At 42.2% G+C, this 20,427-nt stretch overlaps 1 protein-coding gene across 1 annotated transcript in view; it reads left to right on the top strand.

Moving 5' to 3' along the window:
* The window catches only part of prdm5 (PR domain containing 5), a 48,950-nt gene that overhangs the window by 13,382 nt on the left and 15,141 nt on the right, over positions 1-20,427 (top strand). The window contains exons 12-13 of the mRNA XM_085773483.1: positions 2,477-2,637; positions 6,460-6,553. Of these exons, the coding sequence (XP_085629609.1) occupies positions 2,477-2,637; positions 6,460-6,553 (255 nt within the window). The remainder of the gene's footprint in view (positions 1-2,476; positions 2,638-6,459; positions 6,554-20,427) is intronic.

Here is a 20,427-nt window from a genome sequence, read left to right as displayed (position 1 = left end):
AAGAGATTGTACAGCTCAAGGCATTTCCTGCCTCTGTCTCCGGAGGCAGGCCATATAATACCGGCACTCGTATGAAGTATCGAGTTCTGGAGTATGTGGGGCGGGAGGATTGAGTATGAGATTTCATTGTACTGCAGGTGAGAAAATGGCCACATGCCATGGAATAAGTGTGTCTGTCTTTGTGCGTTAGCGTTGGGAACAGGAGTTGGCTCTGTAGCGATGGCCCACGGTGAGAAGATGAAGCACAGCTGTTGTGAAATGTTCAGGTGAAATCAAATCAGAACCCTTGAGTTCAGGAAAGAACATTCTTCCATTTAAAAGAAAAAAATCTGTCTGCACGCGTTCCCAGTCAGTTTCATCAAACTGTTACCATAGTGTAAAAAGAAGAATTTCACATCACAAACAATGTAACAATCAGTGGTCAGATTAGAGGACCTGAATAAATCAGGTTCAGATAATTAGTACAGTAAACAGCGGGGTTTAAAATCGAATTTCAGATCCTGAGAAAAAAAAATCCTGAGATTGATCTTTTAATGTATGCCATTTCCTGTTTCCTGTGTTAGTCGGCCGAAATCACAGACCAGCATGATCACAAATCTTGCACACGATCTGTGATCACGCTGCTGTTTACATTTTGTTGTATCCATTCACTGCTGAAATATGCACGTTGACTGCAGTACTAGAATTATCACCCACAACTGTACTGAAGAGTCACACTGTTTTGCCGTTAGAAGTGTGCATTAATGTAGCTGCTTTTGTGTCATTTTTTAATGTAATTATACATTTTTTTTTATAAAGCACCAGGTTAGAGAGTTCCATCTTTGTACATTTGCAACATCAGTTCTGTGAGAATCTCTTTCATAACCAAGCAAAATTGTTATTATTATTATGTAGAAACAGAAACATCTTCAAATAAATCAATATCAAATCAATATCGAATCGAATCGGGACCTTGTGAATCAAAGTTGAATAGATTCAGTAAATCCGTAGCGATACCCAGCTCAGTTTGTTTCATTATAATTGAACAGAAAGAAGAAGACAAATTGCTCTGCTGATTAGAACTTTAATTATGGCCTCATAATTCTTACTTTAAATAAGCCTATCTCTAGTCAGCTGACGGACAAGGACCATTACTGAAGTCACTGTTGAAGAAAATCTGAAGACCTACATCAACTGAGGTTGATCCCATAATTGAACTGGGATCAAATGTCAGTTGGACAAGTCTTTAAATAATAGTATGATCCTGTGTGAGTGTGTGAATCTTTAGTATGTGTGTTAGTGCTCACCACTGATTTCCTGAATCGATTCATTCATGAGGTCCCGGTATGATTCAGTTTGGATTGTTGGAGATATTTCAGGTTCTTCTAACTTGGTGTAGTATTATAAATATCCATGTTTACATGATGAGTGGTGACATGATAAGTTGCATTTGCATTTTTTATTTTATTTTCCATGACCAACAGTTTACACATGCATCTCAGGAAATAATAGACAGAGCAATAATAAAGCTTTGCTCTTGTCCAGCTCTTTACTGTCGTCATAGTTTATAAATCCTAAATGCAGCCGCTCATTCGTCTTTAGACCTGAACCCCTGGTGGAAACACATCTGCCATGTTTTTTCTCACATGACCAGATCTAGTTGTAAAAGACTAAAAAGGGGTCACAGCTTCACACATCCACAGGAAACTGTAAAAGACCTGAAAAGATCAATCTCAGGAGTATATGGATATTGGATTATTCAGATGAAGATTGATGCGAGTCAGAGATCAGATCACAGTTTCCCACCGGGCCCTACAACGTGTCCTAATGCCAGACTTCACTGCAGCACCGTTCCAGCTCTCACAGTGAACCTCAGTGTTTTCTCCTAAGCTGACCATCATCGGCCTTGGTAACAGGAGAACGGGGCGAAAAAGCTCGTAACCACTTGCTCCCACACCGAAACACGCAGTCTCTCCAAATTACTGTGTGGAAATGGAATGATCTCCATATAATGGAAACAACCACTCTTCAACAATAGAGGCTGTTGTATGGAGGCAGAGAGCAGAGGCGTTAAGGGAAAACATCAAGCTGCACTCTGAGAACAGCTGAGACTGTCTGAGTGCTGTCTGTCTGCCGCTTTCGCAGCTTTTCAGGGGAATGATTAATAAAATAGGACATTTTTCTTTTACTGTAAATGCGGCAAACCATTTATTGTGGAGAGGAAACATACGGCGGCGGAGTTTGTTTTACCAGTTGCCCCTGAGATGTATTCACCTACAGGTACATGATAAAAGACTTTTGTTTAGCAGACCGCCGTTTGGAGCTTGTCTGCCGCAATGAAACACCCTCTTTTGTGTTTTCCCCCCTGCCCACACAATCGTCCCCCGGTGAAATTGGGTCCCCACTTGCTGTGCGTGATGACTGTGTGTTTAGAGGCACAACAATAGATAACTGGAAATGGCTCTCACAAACAGACCTCTATCTCCCCCGGCTGCAGGTGAGAGGACGTTCAAGTGCGACCAGTGCGACGCCACTTTCAAGAGGAAGGACACGCTCAACGTCCACATCCAGGTGGTGCACGACGGCCACAAGAAGTACAAGTGCGACCTGTGCGAGAAGGCCTTTGTCACGCCGTCCGTCCTCAAGAGCCACAAGAAGGTGAACGGAAAAAATAAAAACCTCTCTGTTCGTTTTGTTTGACTGTTCCAAAATAATTGATGAACCCTGAACCCTGTGTATTGCTGACAAAATGATTTTGACCATCTGCATGAATATAATTCCTATGGTCATGCTTTGTCATTTTAGAAACAAATAAGTTATATTTCCTGAATTGATTATAGATTTAATATCTTTGGGGTTTGGACTGTTGGTTGAAAAAAACAAACGACCTATTGTAGCCTGTACATTGAGTTCTCATAAACTGTGGTGAATGTTCCTGTTTTTACAGGACAGTGATTCATCAGTTTATGGACAATGAAATAAATATTCAAAACAGTTCCACACAAAGTTAAAGGGGAACTATGCAAGTCCGCTCGCTTTTCCGCTGTTTTGGTTACGCTCCTCTCGCCCATGTGCATCTGTTTACAACGAAGCCGGCGAAAAATCAATAAATGGAGCAGTGGATAACATGAACAATGTTACGGCGTGTATGTTTGTGTAGTCTTAAGCTGGTGGCCAGGTACTACACTGATGTTGCAAGGTTGGTTTTCAGCCATGAGACGCCAGGTGGAAGACAGGGATGGTCCGTTCTCACTAGTAACAAGTCACAAGTCATGTAGTTAACTATCAGAATTACTCTGGAGCTTTTTAATTAAGGCAAAAATGTAGCATAGCCACGGGAGAAATCCTCCTTAGTTCCTTTTTAATGTATTTTTAGTTGGATCATTTTTAAAGCACTTTTGGCAGAAATTGCATTCAAGAGTTTACATTTAAAGGGATAGTTCAACATTTTGGCAAATTGGCCCATTGCCATAATAGGTCCGTTACCTTTAATTGTCGTTGCAAGCTGTTTTTAGAACGGTGGAGCAGAGCCGCGAGCTGCTCAGAGTGTGCGACCTGTGTAAGGAAGGCCTTTGTCACGCCATCCGTCCTCAAGAGCCACAAGAAGGTGAACGAAAAAAAAAAAAAAACCTCTCTGTTGGTTTCGTTTGACTTTTCCAAAATAATTGATGAAACCCTGAAAAATTATCTTCTGTATATTGCTGACAAAATGATTTTGACGATCTGCATGAATATACTTCCTCTGCGTTTCGAGTTAAAGCCGCAAGTAAATTGCACTAAATTACAGCATTTTCCATCATCAATCTTCAGCTATCAAACTAGATTTAGACGGGGGAGAAATGACAGGCCAGCGTTTACTTTGCTAACATGTTTCCATTGTTTCACATCCAGTCTTATAAAGTGATGCAGCTAACGTCTTGGAAAGTCAAACCTGGCGGAGACATCCATCTTGAGCGTTCCTGCACTCGAAGGCTCGGAAATCAATTCCAATGTTGATTAGAAATGGCAGTTAGTCCATTAGCTCCGCAGGGTTTCAAAGCCCCAAACAGATCTCGCTGCAGATTACCAGCCCTAAATCTGACAACGTCCGGTGTGGTTATGGATCAAGATTGAAATGAAACAGCTTCTTGGCACAGGGCAAAAGAAAAAAGTCTCGGAGGTTGCCTCAGAACAGTAGGGCCGAAGACAGGCATGTTGAACCGTCTCGCTGCTCATGGGGTCTGGAGGCTGCTGGGAGATCTGGCCTTGATCAAAGTCAGGTTGCAGAGGAGAGAACAACTTAGTGGCTGTGTTTACATGTGCTGCGTAACCCTGCTCTTGGTAATACTGTTGTCCAAGTCGTATTTAATCTCCATTTTCATTCTCAGCAACTGTTTGTCTGTGCGAACTTCTACCCTGGAATATTCACAAACCCTCCTCATGGTCATGTTTGAAACTGAAACACAGCTCTGTGCACAGTCATGACTTCTTATCTAGACATCTAGAATCCAGACCGATCCTGTATTTTATTTATTTTTTAAATTTTGTATTATGATGCCTATGATGCCTTTTTAGGTCTGAAGTGATTTACACTCTTGATCAATCTTCTCTTTAGGTTTTCAGTTTTGGAGCTGTATAGTGAGCTTGAGGTGACACTAGTGACACTAGTTATAGTTTGTTTCATTCAAATCTAAATCCATAACATAAAGATAAGGAAAAACAAACTCAAAAACAAGTTAAACAGCCTTCGATATTTGTTTGAATTTCAAATGGATCATACAGATGAGTCCACTGAGCCTGAATGGAGAGAACTTATGTATGATTTTCTATTGAAAGGTTGGAAGCTGAATGACATGTTGTTGTTATTTTCGTTGTTGTTGTTGTTGTTGTTGTTCTTCTTCTTCTTCTTTTTCTTCTTTTTCTTCTACTTCCTCCTTTTCTTCCATAGATATATATACTGTCAGTATATATATAGTATATATACATCTATGCTTTTATTCGTCTTCCTTTTCTTCTTCTTCTATTTCTTCCTTTTCTTCTTATTCTACTTCTTCCTTTTCTTCGTCTTCTTCTATTTCTTCCTTTTCTTCTACCTCTTCTTTATCTTCTTCTATTTCTCAGCAGTGGCTGATGATGAACAGTGATGCTCTACATATCTGGGCCTGAGTTGTTCATTGAGAGCTTTTGTGTTACAGCGAATGCTCTCTCTTCAGTCGGCCTGGATTTGTGTTAATGTGAGAGGGGGTGTGTGTGTGTGTGTGTGTGTGAGTGTGAGCATGTATGTGCATGCATTGTATGTCTTGCTCGTCTCACCTCAGTCGGTGCTGAGAGAGAAGAATTCACGATGAATGAAAATTACAGGGTTGGTTCTGACTCGTTATAGACGTACTCTATTTATTCAGCCATGTATAAAACTTGTGAAAGCTGCACACAACTCCCAATAAACTGCTCAGGTATGATGTGGGCCGGGATGTTCCTGTGTGAAAACGATACATACCCTGTGGCTGTTTGGTGGAATACAAAACAAGGCTCTCGCTCTCCTACAATTAGCGAAACACGGCTCGGTCTGCGACACACGTGTTCATGCAAGTGGATTTATTTGTAGGATTTGAGTGCGTAAGCATGTGTTTGTTTGTTAAAATGTGTACATATGTGTGCGTGAGTGTGTGTGTGTGTGTGCGCGTGAACGGTGGACGGAGCCTTTGTAACTGAACACCCGAGGTGTCAGAGTCACACAGCGGGGTGATGGAGGGACGGATGGGGGCCCGGTGAGGAGGTGTTCCTGTATTGTTGTACTTGCTGTCGAAACTGTTGCTTTAACTTTGAGCTTTTCACACTCACACTTATTTCTGGGCATTTACGACGGGCCGGGAGGTGGAATTCAGAGTTTCAAAAAGGGAGAAGAGGGGGGGGCGGGGGAGGCAGCAGCATACTCTTTCCACATGCTCTTCTTTCCCCGCTTGCATGTGCACCCCAGAAGACGAAGAGGGAGGAGGAGGAGGAGGAAGAGGAGGAGGAGGAGGGGATGGGGCGGTGGATGCATGTGTGCACCCTGGCCTTTCTGCTCCTCGGGGCCTCGGACCCTGGTTTAACTTGGATGGTCTGTGGTCTTTGATCCTGCCTTCAGGGCAGCTCATTGGATCAACTGTCACGTGAACATGTGCATCTCCATTTACTGAGTCCATCACTAGTTTGTGGTGCATTATGGGGGGATAGTATATGGTTTGCTCTTTACCCAATTAAGAAAATCTACTAAAGTGGCCCTTTAAATCAGAGCGTAGATGCTGCAGTTGTTTTGAATTAACAAAAAAAAAAGGACCAAAGTCGTTTGAAGAGACAATGTGATGAAGCTGGTTAAGGTTAACGGGATGAGTGTATGTCCCGACATGGAAGTCCAGCTTTCACCAGTGATCACATTTACCCTGAAATGTAGTGAGGATGAATGCTACAAATACTTTTCCTAATCAACCACACATGTGCTTTATCATTTCTCTCCTCCAGACACACACAGGAGAGAAGGAGAAGATCTGCCCGTACTGCGGACAGAAGTTTGCCAGCAATGGTACGCTGAGGGTCCACATCCGCAGCCACACAGGTCAGTGGTCCCGTCTATGACGTGTGTGCATGTTGGTTTCAAAGGGTATACACCAATCAGGTATAACATTCTGAGCACCAACAGGTGAAATGAATAACATTGAATAACACTTAATGATTTCACCTGTTAGTGGGTGGGATATATTAGGCAGCAGGTGAACAAAGTTGATGTGTTAGAAGCAGAAAAATGGGCAGTGTAAGGATCTGATCCAGTTCTCCAAGGACGACTGGGTCTCTTTCATGTGGGCTGTTCCCGGTCTGCAGTGGTCAGGATCTATCAAGAGTTGGTCCAAGGAAGGAACAGCTGGCTGCAACAGCACAGTCTGTAACCATGTCTCCATCCACTTGTCGATCGAATTATCTTGAAATCGATAAAGATATTAATGTGAATAACGCCGGCTCAAGTGTGTTTCCATCTCAGACCTTAAACCGAATAAAAAGTAATGACGTCTGTTTTGCGATCATATTGCTGCATCGAATTGTTTTCTTGCAATTTAAGGTGTTTCCATTCATTTTTTATACTAAATCGCAAAATAAAAAGACATCCATCCTTCATCTTTAACCGATTGTCTGAGGTCAGGCTGTGCACAGGCCCAGTGTGATGAGCAGCTGGGGTCGTTGCCTGGAGACCACTGAGCCATACGCACGCCGGCCAAGTTAAGTTGGTAAATAGGCAAGTTCTAGGCTATAGGCTGGTGCTTATAATGCAGCATGCTTGACATCTAAACACCACTTCGATGCAGATGCACTGCATGTTAAATGGAGGCGGTGGTTTGTGATCGGCAGCGCTTTCAACAGTTCTGGGAGATGGTGACACTTCACATGAAGCCAGTCTGTCGCCTGTTCACCTGCATCTTTGTTTACTCCTGTTGTGTTGATGAACAGCTGGAATACGTAGAAGAATTTACAGAATTTACATAAAACATAAACGCAACTCACATTTATCTGACACAGAACTGTTTCCATCAGCATCTGTCGCATTAACTTTGTATCGATCAAGAGAAAATCCGATGAGATCGACCATATTAACTTTTTATTGATATTCACAACATTTAATCGAGTTTTACTGTTTCCATAAGGCATTTTGAATTCCATATTGCTTAATGTGAATACAAACGTGTGGATGGAAACATGGTTTGCGTTTCGTATTCTCGTCTGTCGGGTTGGTTAAAATGTCTATTTAATGTTATACGGACGGACTGTGGAAACAAATTTCCCTGCAGGACGGTAGAATGAATCTGTTGAAGTGGCCACAGGCTCATTGATACACTTTGGAGAGAGAAGGCTGGAGTTCTGATAGAAGCTGTCAGAACACACAGTGCATCACAGTTTGTTGCATAATGTTATGCCTGATCGGTGTATAACCAGTTCGCATTGGATCAGTCAACTCAACTGTTAGACAAACTTTATGAGCAGTTATGTTGCAGCACTAAGCAGCAGGTGAGTGAACACAAGAGGTTTGCAACACAGACAGGGGTCAAGCTAAGCTAAGAGGCTATTTCCATTTCATGTTCAGTGTACATGCATCACAGATGTAGAAAATGTCAGAAGAGTGGAGGATGAATGAGAGGAAGCTTTCCCTCTTTTCATTAGTAATTAACAGTTTAATTACTTCGACAGCTCAGACACTTTTGACGTTTGGAAATCACGTTAGCTCTCTGCATGAAAAACACTGTAGTGATGCTTTAACCTTGAAGCTTTTATAATGTAGAAAACAATCAGTTGGATTGTGTAGTTATAGTGCATCTGTTTTGTTTTATCACTTGGAGAAAAGTATGAGAGCTTCATTCCCAGCAGCTCTGGCAGCGCTACACCTGCACTTATTTGTTGTTTGGCCCGGAGTTTCACCAGAGGATTAATATACACGTCTGTTAGCTAATTAGCTCGACATAGCAGCGTCTTACATCAAACAAATGGGCGAAGGTCATTTTAATGTTAGAGAAATCCGACAGGTTGCAGCGCTGCCTGTGCCAGTCTTTGCTCAGCACACAGAAATAGAGCCCTGAATGTTCATTAAACTGCCTTAAAGTAGAAAGCAACACATTCCTGCGCGTCTCCCTACCAACAGACTGCTGCAGAGCCCTGGCACGGCCACACACACACTTCTTGGCCTTTAAACTTGGTCGCTGGGTCTTTCTTTCTCTCCGTCTCTCTGGCCTGTTCCTGGCTGCCTCCCTCTTTTCCTCACTCCCACTTACACTTCATCTCCCTTTCCTCGCCTTTTTCCCCTCTCCTGTTGTTTTTTTGGAGTAGAATGCCTCAGTTTCCTCTGCTGCTTTTCTGGCAACTCACACATACACACACACACCTGGAGATGGGATTTTTTTTTTTAGTTTTTTATTTGGATTGTTTAGTCCAGGTGTAGTTGTTTCATTAGCTGCAATAGTTCCACACCTTTGGGCTCCTCCACACTCTCCAAATAAAAATGGAATTAAAAACTTTAGCCGTATTTGAAGTAGAGCTGCAACAATTGATTGGTTAATCGCACAATAATCGATTATTAAACTAATCGTCAATTAATTAATAATCATTCAAATCAAAAATTTTTTTTTTTAAAAAGAAAAATAGTCAAAATTCTCTAATTTCAGCTTCTTAAATGTGAATATTTCTGTTTTCTTTATTCCTTTATGACAATAAACTGAGTATCTCTTTGGTTTGTGGACAAAACAAGACATTTGAGGATGTCATTGTGGGTTGCGCAACACCGATTGACATTTTTCAACATTTTTTACAAATTTTCTAACAACTAATCGATCATGAAACGTTGAAATAATCGACAGATTAATCGCTAATGAAAATAAAGGTTAGTTGCATCCCTAATTCGAAACCTCTCAAACTCTCCCTGCAGGTGTAGGTTTGTGCGTTCATTTGAGTGGTGCTGGTGGGTGGACGGTCCATTTACAAGCCCATACCTCACTTTGTCAACAGTGTCCTGTGTAATCGTGTGTGAGCTGTGAGCCTGTATGTGTGTATGTGTTGTTGTACATGTGTATGTGAGGAGGAGCGACCGACAGAAAAGGGAGAATGTATACCAGTGTGAGCGGCGGAGCAGTCTGATTGTATTTATATAGAATAAACAAAAGGGAGGAATGCTGGGGGAGGGGTGGGAGCCGAGGGGACACCTCAAAGAAAAGAAAGGAGCAAAGAGAGAAAAGACCACTCCAAGAAAGCATCCAGCCGGACGACCCTTGACCCTGACTGGCTGTAAATCTGTCCCCTCATTCTATGGGCCGGGGTTTGTTTGTTTGTTGTTTTCCGTGGGAGGGGGGGAAATGAGCTCTTGTGAACAGTGTGAATTTCTTTTTTCTAACCTGACAAAACTCTTTGTCATTTTGTTCTCATGTAGCTCATCTGTGCATGTGTCAAATGTGACATGTGTAAATCATATAAGAGCCCCGTTAACGTGAGGATAACTTTAAAGAGGGCTAGTTTTTCTGTCAGTGAGCTCTTTAAAAAAAGCCCACCAGTCGGGGGTGGGCTGGGGGGGGGCTTTAAATCGACAGCTTCTCCCGAAGGCAGACAGGAAAGCTTCATCTTGTTTGTCTTCCTGCTTCTCAGGAACAAGTCTGCATTGATTATTTACCTGCCAAACACGGGGGACTTTGTCGGGGATTCCTCAGAGATTTCCTCTCCCTCATCAATTTACCATCGGACACCGCGGGGCATTATGGGAGAAACGGGGCGAGGTGTGAAAGGATTAAAGAAGAATTTGAAAACATCAAACTGAAAAATATTGAGTAGCTGGTGAGAGGTGTACTGTATATTTGGCTTGGGTTTGGTTTCACTTTAATTTGGTTAGAACATCATGTAGAGCTCAAACAAATTAGGCAGGCGTCATCTTCTCGGAGAGCAGGCTTTATGAGTTCACCGACGACCCGTAAAATGTGAGCCGTCAAAAAAAAAAAAAAAAAAAAAAACTTGGATGAGACTCTCGTTTTGAGTTTTTGGACCTCGGCAGTTATGATGGATGTTTCTATCATTTTCTAAATTGTTCTTTTTGGCCGTGCGATGGAGCAAATGCGTCCTTCTCCACATCAGAGCTCAGTGAGAGCAGACTTTCCCACCATGTGTGCCACGATGTGGTAAATAACCGTGGTGGGGTCATGAAAATTATTTGTGCCAAGGGAAATGTTGACAGAACCCAGTGCCTGGCTGTCACACTGACATCATAGCACATGTCATGTTTGGGCACGGCGATAAGTGTAAACCCATGAGCTATGTTACAGCTAATTGTTGTGGGACTTTAACCCTTAATGCTGATTTAGTGTTTATGTTACACCATGATTCAAACCTCCACATTCAGACTTTCCTACATGCGGATAAACAATGGAGCATTTGTCATGAACGGAGTTAGTCGTCGATAATCTTCCTCATAACCAACAAAGCGAGGCTGTCATTTTTAACAAGCAGAGACACGAGGCAAAGCAAAACAAAGAAGCAGCAGCAGCAGCAGCTGTTTTTCGATGTTCAAGACATTATATGTTGAATTTAAGCGATAAAAGCAGCACATAGACAGCACCCATTTTCACTTTGGCTGTCTCCTTTTTACGAGAGATGCTATAAAAAAGGTAATCTCTGGCTTTAATGAGCCACTAAAGCAATTTTAGTACAGCGCTTCCATTCAGTCAGCACACTTACAAGACATGGATAAAAAGAGAAAAGTCGAGACTGAGGCAGGACGCTGAGATTTCTACATTTTTTATCTGAAGTTTAGATTGAGTTTCCACCGGATTTAAACAGAAAGATGAGTAAATAAATGATATACATTAAACAGATATCAGGGGAACAGCTGGCGGTGCTTATTTTAGCCTCGGTCGCTATAAATCACAACAAAGTGATGTCATTTAAAGGGCGGAAATTAAACCTCAGACTAATGAAAGCAGCGTGAGCAACACGTAAAAGGAGTACGATTTATGTTTGTTTATCGTTTGTAATTTGTGTACTTCCAGTGGAGTGGATGCGTTAATGCACTTTGAAGTTGATTTAAGATTGTTTCCTTTACACTTTGCCACATCATTCTTTTAGCGCTTTTGCCAAATTTTCCACCTCAGATGTTTCTTTTGTTATTAAATATGAACAAGTGGAAAATGTGCACAAATCCTACATTTCCCATAGTGCAACTCGATAGTCTGGAATGTGCATTATCTAAACAAACACCCCCCTCCCCTCCAATTCAGAACAAGTCCAAGTTCTCACTGACCCACATCACTGGCTAACCATTATTTTATTGTGGGGTTATTATACACAGCAGGTCATTTACATACAGGCCAAAACCCACACTCTGGTTTTCCTCACAGAGGTGGAGGAGGGAGTCGGTTTGTAACTTTTGGACGACCGACGACAAGTAAAATAGATCTGCCTCTCCGAGCTGATGGCTTGTGTTACAACATGTAGTATTTTAACATCAGTAAATCACTGAAACACAATTCACAGTGTAATCCAACGAAATTACTTAATTACTTAATTTAATGACCGTGCTGGGAAACACACAGTCAAGGTGCATTATCTAAATTGCTGTAACTGCGATTGCTCTCTGGCACTGTTCTTTGTGAGAATATGTTTTTCAGCGAGACAACCAATAAAATGCAGGCCATAATAATCAATACCTCTATTTTTAGTGTATAAGGCACTGTTTTTCAACCTTGGGGTCGGGACCCCATGTGGGGTCGCCTGGAATTCAAATGGGGTCACCGGAAATGTCTAGTAATTGATAAAAATATTTAACTAATTATTATTCTTTTTAAATTTAAGATTAAAAACACCACACATAATCTTCAACAACTGTATTCTATGCTTTCACTTTCTCAACAATAAATCGGGTTCAAATAAAATGTAGCATATAAAAATATCTGAGCTGATGCATGATTGACGGCTGCGATCACGTGACTGCATGTGATCGGGGGTCGCCAGAAATTCGTGGCGTCAAAATGGGGTCATGAGCCAAAAAAGGTTGGGAACCACTGGTACAGGGAAAGAGAAAACAGACAGTCAGGATACTAATTGTATGAACATGATACAACCGTGATTTCACAAGAGCAACTGCCCCAAAATAGAAACACCAAATCTGTGTACGCACTGATGACTTTGTGTCGGTCATACAATCTTGTAAAGCAAAATCATAATTCTTTTTTTGGGCGCGGTGCATATGCCTCATTTGGACTGAGGATTGTGTCAGGTTCTGCATGTGTGGTAAGGCTCGGTGCATAGACTTGTCTGATACAGGCACCTTCACATGGGCGAGTTGAGGAGAATCGTTTGAGGAAGTGGAGAAATCTACTGAGACCGAGGGCCACGATGGAAAGGTCAAGTGTAAAAGTTGTTGGGCGTTCCTACTGCATCATCAAAGGCGATCCCTTATCATCTCCCGCGCCGCTGCTATCACGTTACCCCCGGCAGGGCCTCTGTCGGCATGCGGCACAGGGACGGAGAGCGGAGAGGGCCACTGTTTGGCTCGAACCGGAGGAAGCCAGGAATTAATTTCTGACGGACTACACTAATGTCTTTCAGACCCCGGAGCCCCCGAAGCTACAAAGCGCTCTCCGTAACACGAACGCTTTTGCGCGGCATGGGCAAGAACGACAAAAAGCCGACCATCTGCTAACCAGACACACGGGGCCGTACGCACACACATACAACACACAAGGGGTGCCAAACGGATCGATTAGCAGACGAGGAGTGTGAGGGCCACAGCGGGGGGGGAGACACCAGGGGTCAAAGAGATGGTGTACTGTTTCAGCACATGCTAAATCAGTTACCATCTCCACACACATAAAGCCCTGGCTCAGTGGTGCAGCCACCCCTCATAATCCCCAAACAATCTGGCTCAATCTGGAGTGGAGGTTTCTAGTTACAGTCACACTCAGCAGAACAGACACTAAGCCCCTCGCATGAATAACACACACCCATGTTGCAACACTGTTACTACTTAGGTTTCTAAGTAGTATTTGTTTATTTCCTGTTTCGCTAAGGGATTGAGTTGCTCTCCTTTTATTATGTGCAGGTTCAACCAAAAGGAAAATCAGTGAGTGGGAACTATACATGTTGATATTTATGAATGACCTCTTTCAGAACATACTTTTTTTTTTTGTTTTTTTTGCATTTTACCAGATGAGGCACACAGATCCAAACCAAGAGTGTGTACAGTAGGTTAAGTAGGTGAGAGCACTCACTGTTAGCCCAGTCTGCTAGCTAGCTAGGTGTGGTTTTCCACGCTGCGTATTAGCTGACAATAGCCAGCTCCTGGGAGGGATGTGATCCAAGCCACAGAAGTACATTGGCACACTGCGCTCCGGCGCTATTAGCACACTAATACCTTCTCCAGGGCTCCCCGAGGCTAACGCCGGCCCTTAACCTGATACCACACATGCTACACAAAACATAGGAGTCGCTCTCATCCGTCTCAAGACACATCTGGGACTCAGATTTTTCCTGTTTGTCAACAAAAGGCCTTCCTAGAGGCTGAAGAAGCTACAGTACGGAGGGGGATTTTGGGCACATGTCTCAGTGTGTGTAATCAGTCCACATATGTCACATTAACCCTTCCTACGCCAATGCGAGGTAATGCGTTTTATGACTTTGTGTCATAGCACTGCTCTGAAACCCTCTTGTGTTGGGGGGGGGGGTTATGGTGGGTTTACACATGGACTTGTCTGTGTATCTTCTACATAACAGCTGTCGTAGCCACAGGCTCTCTGGACATGAATAACTGTTGTAGCTGTTTGACAATTGAAATTTGGAGCAGTGGTCAAGCCTGAGGTACCAGGGTCAGCTCCAGCCTGTATGCCCTTGACCATCTGTTTCCACAACGTAACTTTTAATGAAATACATAAAACGGTCATTAAATTTGTACCTAACACCTCCAGTGTAGCCTTCACATCTCTATCTGACCACACTTGGATTTAGAGAAAGAGAAGAGAAATATTCCTCCAACACCGTTGATGATATTACTCGTCTCTCATATTCCCCAGATGGATTTTCTGATGTAATAAGCATTTTGCATTTTGAATCCCAAGGAAACACAGCTAATTAACCTTATTACTTAAAGGGGCAAAACATCTCCCCCATCAATAAAAATGACTTGCTCGCCTGTTTCGACAATTAGTCTCTGAAGAGAGATTATGTGACTATGAAGCAGATAAAAAATGAGATTATTGCACTGAAAGGAGCAGACACAAATGTGTAGCTGCAGTTTTCATTAAAATATACCGTGTGTACTTGAAGGCACATATTCAGAGGAGAGTAATAGCTAATATCATTTAATCCCCTGCTCTATTTTTAGTTTTCTGGACACAGGAAGTGTATTGAGTTTGTTCTAGTTTCCTGATAAACGGTGCGGCTATGAAATAAATTATAAATTAATATTAAACCCAGGTTGTTTTTTTTCTCTTTCATACTGTACTTCATCGTCTGAATCTTTCATTTCAGCGTGGTTATATAGGTTACCTCATATCTCTTCTGTAGATTAGTAATCAACTGCGGTGATCCTATCTGGCCCGGTAAGCAGATCCATGTGTCAGCCGACCGGTTGACTGACAGCCTGTCACTTCCTCTTCGTCATCAGCGGCGCACGCTCAGATAGGATCTGTAGGAGTTTTGGCTGGACTGCTTTTGATCCAACTGGGATAAGCCACATCGCCTCTGATGTGCTCCTAAGCTGTTGGCCAGTCGTAGCTCAGATATCAGGCCACGAGCCGCGGCCAACACAAGCTTTGCTCTGCAGTGGAAAGTCAGCGCACATCAGAAAATGAACGACTCGGGTCGGAGCGGTAGCCAGGTCCGATGTGCATCAGAGCAGGGAGGATGATGTACTGTACCTGTGAGGTGGAGCAGAGTCATACCTCAGAGCAAGGGCGTAACTTTGGGTTAATCATTGAGGAGGGGGGGTAAAATCTCTGCCTATATAAGGATTTTTTTAAAGCAAAAAAAGTCAGTGTATACAGTATGTGTCCTAATTATTAAACCTTTATTTTAACTTGAGTGCCATTCTAGTAGGGATGAAAAGTATGAGGGCTGCTTACCAATAAGGGCCTTGAAAATAAACATATACCACTGTGGGGAAGAGTGCAAAATCATTAAAGGAGACATACTATGCTCCCTTTCCACAAATTAAAATAGTCCCCAGGTGTCTTAAAGACATGTCTGTGACACGCTTTGGTCAAAATACCTCAAGGATCAAACATCACAGCTCTTTTCATCCTCTCAAAACAACCCTGTTCAGAACAGCTGGTTTCAGTGCCTGTCCCTTTAAATGCAAATGAGCCACTGCTTGCCCCGCCCCTTCTACTGGTACCAGGTAGGGGTGGTATTATGCAAATTTGAAACCTAGTTACATCACTGGAAGACAACTGAGGGAACAGCTCATAAAACCACATGGATTTCAACCTAGGGAGCCTGAACATTACAGATTATTTGTCAATATTCACATTTTGGTGGCCAGAAGGCAAGACAAACACCCAAATATATGTTAAAGAGCCTTCAAAAAGTGATATTTCCATAATATGTCCCCTTTAACTCTGATAAAGGACAAGGCTAATTTACCTCTTTATTTTGGTATTCTCATATTCATTACAGTAGTAAAAGCAGGGCTGTAAACTAACGGTCGCCACTCGCCAAATGCGACTAAAATATTCCCCTGGCGACTTAAATTTGGAGGGCTACACGCCACGGGGGCGGGTAGATGTTTGTCCTGCTTGTCCCGTGTTGTTGTTGTTGTGTCGCACTGAAGTAGCTCCCCCGATGACCCCGCTGTAGAAAACAGTTTCCCTCAGAAGCAACATAGCCTCACGCCAGTGTCACACGCGGACACCACGGAAGCGCTACAGCGCCGCGCTCCGCGTGAGCCGGAGCCCTCCCTTCCACACCAGACGTGCATTTCTCCGCGCCGGTTGACAGCGCTTTTGCCCCGCAACTGTGTGTGTGTGTGTGTGTGTGCGTGCGTGCCTATCTCTCTCGCGCTCACGGAGCTATGGACCAGAGATGAGGACTCAGTTTGCGACTCGAACTCGAGTTGCATACACAGAGACTTCAGACTTGACTAGTTGGACTCGTGTTTTGGGACTCGTGAACAATCATTATTATTATTTTTGGCTCGTGCCAGAGTGCAGCCAAACACAAGAGAGAGTGGGACAGCAGCTCCTCTGACAGCGCAGTCAGCTGCGAGTGAGTGACAGGTGACTGTGAATCGGCTTTTTTTTTTTTTTTTTAATAGCCTAGCCGCACCGTCCGTACAGATGAGGCACAACGTCTGTTGTCTGGCCCTCCTTCACGGGGACTAGCTGCTGCATAACTGGTCTGGCACATATCAGGCTACTGTAGGATAAGTTGTTGTTGTTTTTTTGCTGCGAAATATGACTGAAGGCCCGTATGGAAGTCTGCACGGGTCGACACGCCCCCACGAGTTGACTGAGCTAATTAAAAAATAATAATAACAGCAGTTCATCTGTCAGACACATGCAGAGGGGCAGAGCAGCCTTGATTCTAGATACAGTTTTTCTTTAAAGGAAAATTCATTGTGTGTTTTCATATTGCATTGCAATAGCCTATTTAAAGTGATCATAAACAACTAATAAATAGGTACTGTATGCTAATAAAGGAGTGATAATAATACAGTAAATGCTTTAAATTTCTTAGATTTAGCTGTGCAGTATTCTTAGTAGACCGGATAGCAGCAGATGATAGAAGGGTCATTACAACCAGAAGAGACAGGAGACTTTTATATTTTGGAGACTTGAGACTTGACTTGAACTCGTGACCAAAGACTTGAGACTTGATGAAGTCTCACCCCACAAAGACTTGAGACTTGACTTGGACTTGCAAAAAAAGACTTGCGAACATCTCTGAGTAACAGAATACAGAATAGAATAGAATAGAATAGAATAGAATAGAATAGAATAGAATAGAAGGAGTGTTTCGTTTGTTAGTTTTGCAATGTTAAGGTTTCCCAATTTGGAATGTTTGGATTATTCAATAAGATTACAATTTATTTGGCTTTGGCTTCTTTTCTAAGCATGTATTGCTATAAAATACTGTTATCTCAATGAAAAGTGCTGAAACTGATGTACTGTAAATGTAACGAAAAGAGGCAATTTATTATTTGGCCGGTAAAAAATGTCCTTGGCCGGTACATTTTTTCATCTACCGGTCCCCTTGGCAGGTGAGTCAAAAAGTTAGTTTACAGCCCTGAGTAAAAGGTATTTCAGTCATTTATCACCATTATTCTTAACACATTTTATTTTGTTGTTAAACAGTTTATTCTGATAGGACTAATGCTTATTATTAATGAATCGTAACACAACTTGCCACTGTGTAGCTATTTCTTACCAGATGAACTAAAGGCAGTTTGTGATTTAGGAAGTTCTGAGCACACCACACCTTGTTGTAAAGACCAAATTTGATTCAGGGAGAAAAGCGGATCAGTTCTCAGATCAGCTAAATCCTACCATTGCATTTCTCTGGCATCCCCCTCTAGCTTTACCTCCAGCCACTAGCAAACTATCAACCAGCTAACTTAAAGGGATAGTTCAACATTTTGGCAAATTTGCCCATTGCCATAATCCCTATAGTTTTAGCAGTAGGTTTGTTACCTTTACCTTTATTGTCGGTACAAGCTATTTTTAGAACGCGAGCTGCTCAGAGTTACGCTAATGGGATTTCTTGGTTTCCCTCATCAAACTCATCAAATAGGATCCAACAACTCCAAAATGCTCTTGTGGAAAAGTTGTGACCTGCACATTCACCAGAGATAATAACAGAAAGTTGTTTTTGAGGTAAATTCAAGCAAAACCATGGATACGCGCAAGGCCGTAGCTACCATTGAGGACACCGAGGTCATGACCTCGGTATTTTTTTCGGCCTAATGAATGGGAAAAAGAAAAAAAAGAAAAAAGAAAAAAGTATTAGAGAGGACAGATGGAAGGTGACTGGGTGACTCCTCTCTTGTCCAAACAATTCCGGTAGGCCTATAATGCTCTTGTTTATTGACGCCCTCACGTACGCTGGTGTTTGTTTACTGGTCGCGGGAAAAAAGGCAATTCATTCGGAAAAAGCGACCGCGGAGCCTGTGTGCATGGAGGAGAAGGCTACTGAGTGAGTTGGCTCTAGATAAACTGCTCTTTCCAACCAGTTGTTACACTGTAAAAGTTTCGTACATACGTGCACTTGAAGCGCTGTATTATTTCGGGACGGAACCTCATGTATGCGGAGAAAACAGCTGTTTAATAGCGTCAATTCAGCGCCGTTTACTGTCTGTGTCCTGCACTATGCACTAGTTGAGCTAAGTGGGGGAGAGCAGAGACCTCTTTCCTGCAGATACTATACTGAGGGGGCATCTACTGCACCGTCCATTCTTTCATCAACATTATGTGAAAAGCACAGTGACATGATAAATTTTATGTTTACAGACAGGGGCGTCACTAAGTTTTAAGGACAGGGGGGGCTTAGCCCCAGGAGATGCACAAGATGTGAGCATATGTGGTGCACAAGCACAAATATTTCACAAACAAAGACTGTGAAATTGTTTCTAAAAAATTTTGGACAGATTTAACAAAAAGCATACGGTGTAAAGTTTAGGCAACCATTAGTTTTATTTCAGTCTTTTTTATTTATTTATTTATTTATTTAAAGAAAGCTAAGACCGGTGAGATTACTACAGACATGTCTGGAGTAGGCTACAGTAGAAAATGTAAATTTTTCATCTCTGCCTAGTAAGAATACTAACAAAAATCACATTAGAGTAAAATCTACCTTTGAATCATGGGATATCAGGCAAATGAATAAGTAATGTGTAGGCTAACTGTGTAAAAGTAGGCTAGATGCTAAAAAAATGAACCTGAGCAATTTTGCAGCTGTTTTATTATCAGAGATACGTATGTCCAGGTGGAATTTGACCTTTGGAAAACTAATTAGGCTATATTTCACTAATAGCCTGTGTCATAATAGTCACTCCATCCAAATACAACTGTTTTTGGCTCATTTTGATTTCACCTAGACCTCTTCATATTTTCCCATTCAAAGAAGACCATACAACCGAAATGAAGTTTGACACCAATATTTTACTAATAAAAAATATGCATAGAAATGTGAAATACTACATAGCTAAACAACGTGAATAACCAATTATAACACAAACCAAAATTTGCTGCAACAAGGAGCAGTCAGATGTATGCTTGTGGTAACTATAAGGAAAAGCAAACAAACTTCCTGGGCCTGTTTCAAAGTGAGGAGCTGACGCTCCAGAAGGAAGTCACCCAAAAATAGTAGGCTATAGCTATGGTAAAAAAAGAGTGCACACTTCACCCTAGAAACCTGTTAATCTTTATGTTAACAACCAGGACCTTCACATTGCATTTCAGACTTTTTTCTTTCGAGCTGGAATTAAACTTTATAATATAATATTTTTGCTACTCTGTGGCTGCTACGAGTGTGAGGAGCTAGTCTCCTGTTTGTAATAGATGGTGTGTTCTCATCAGAATTCAGTGAAGTTGGGTCTTCTCTGGATGATCACTAGTGATGATAATATCATAAAAAATTCCATTAATCTAATATGATGTGTGTAGTTTTTATCTGTCAAAGTGCACCAGATTGAAGCCTTTTAATATAAAATTGCCCCAAATTTCTGACGCCACCCCCCCGCGCACCACGACTATGACCTCGGTATTTCAAAAATCCTGGCTACGGCCCTGGATACGCGTTCCCATCGTGGATGAACTATCCCTTTAAGACAGCAATTCACCTGCTAACTCAATGATGTGACGTCACCTCCTTTGGACAGTGGTTTCTCTCCTTTTATATGATGAACCAACTATTTGAAATTGTTTGTTGGCCTGGTGGTTCTTTTCATTATGTTTCTGACCATATTATGGACTTGACCAATTATGA

This window comes from Trachurus japonicus, chromosome 4 (assembly GCF_045865225.1).
Source record: "Trachurus japonicus isolate A0001 chromosome 4, Traja_1.0".
Classification (NCBI taxonomy): domain Eukaryota; kingdom Metazoa; phylum Chordata; class Actinopteri; order Carangiformes; family Carangidae; genus Trachurus; species Trachurus japonicus.
This window is presented reverse-complemented; position numbering and strand designations above follow the sequence as displayed.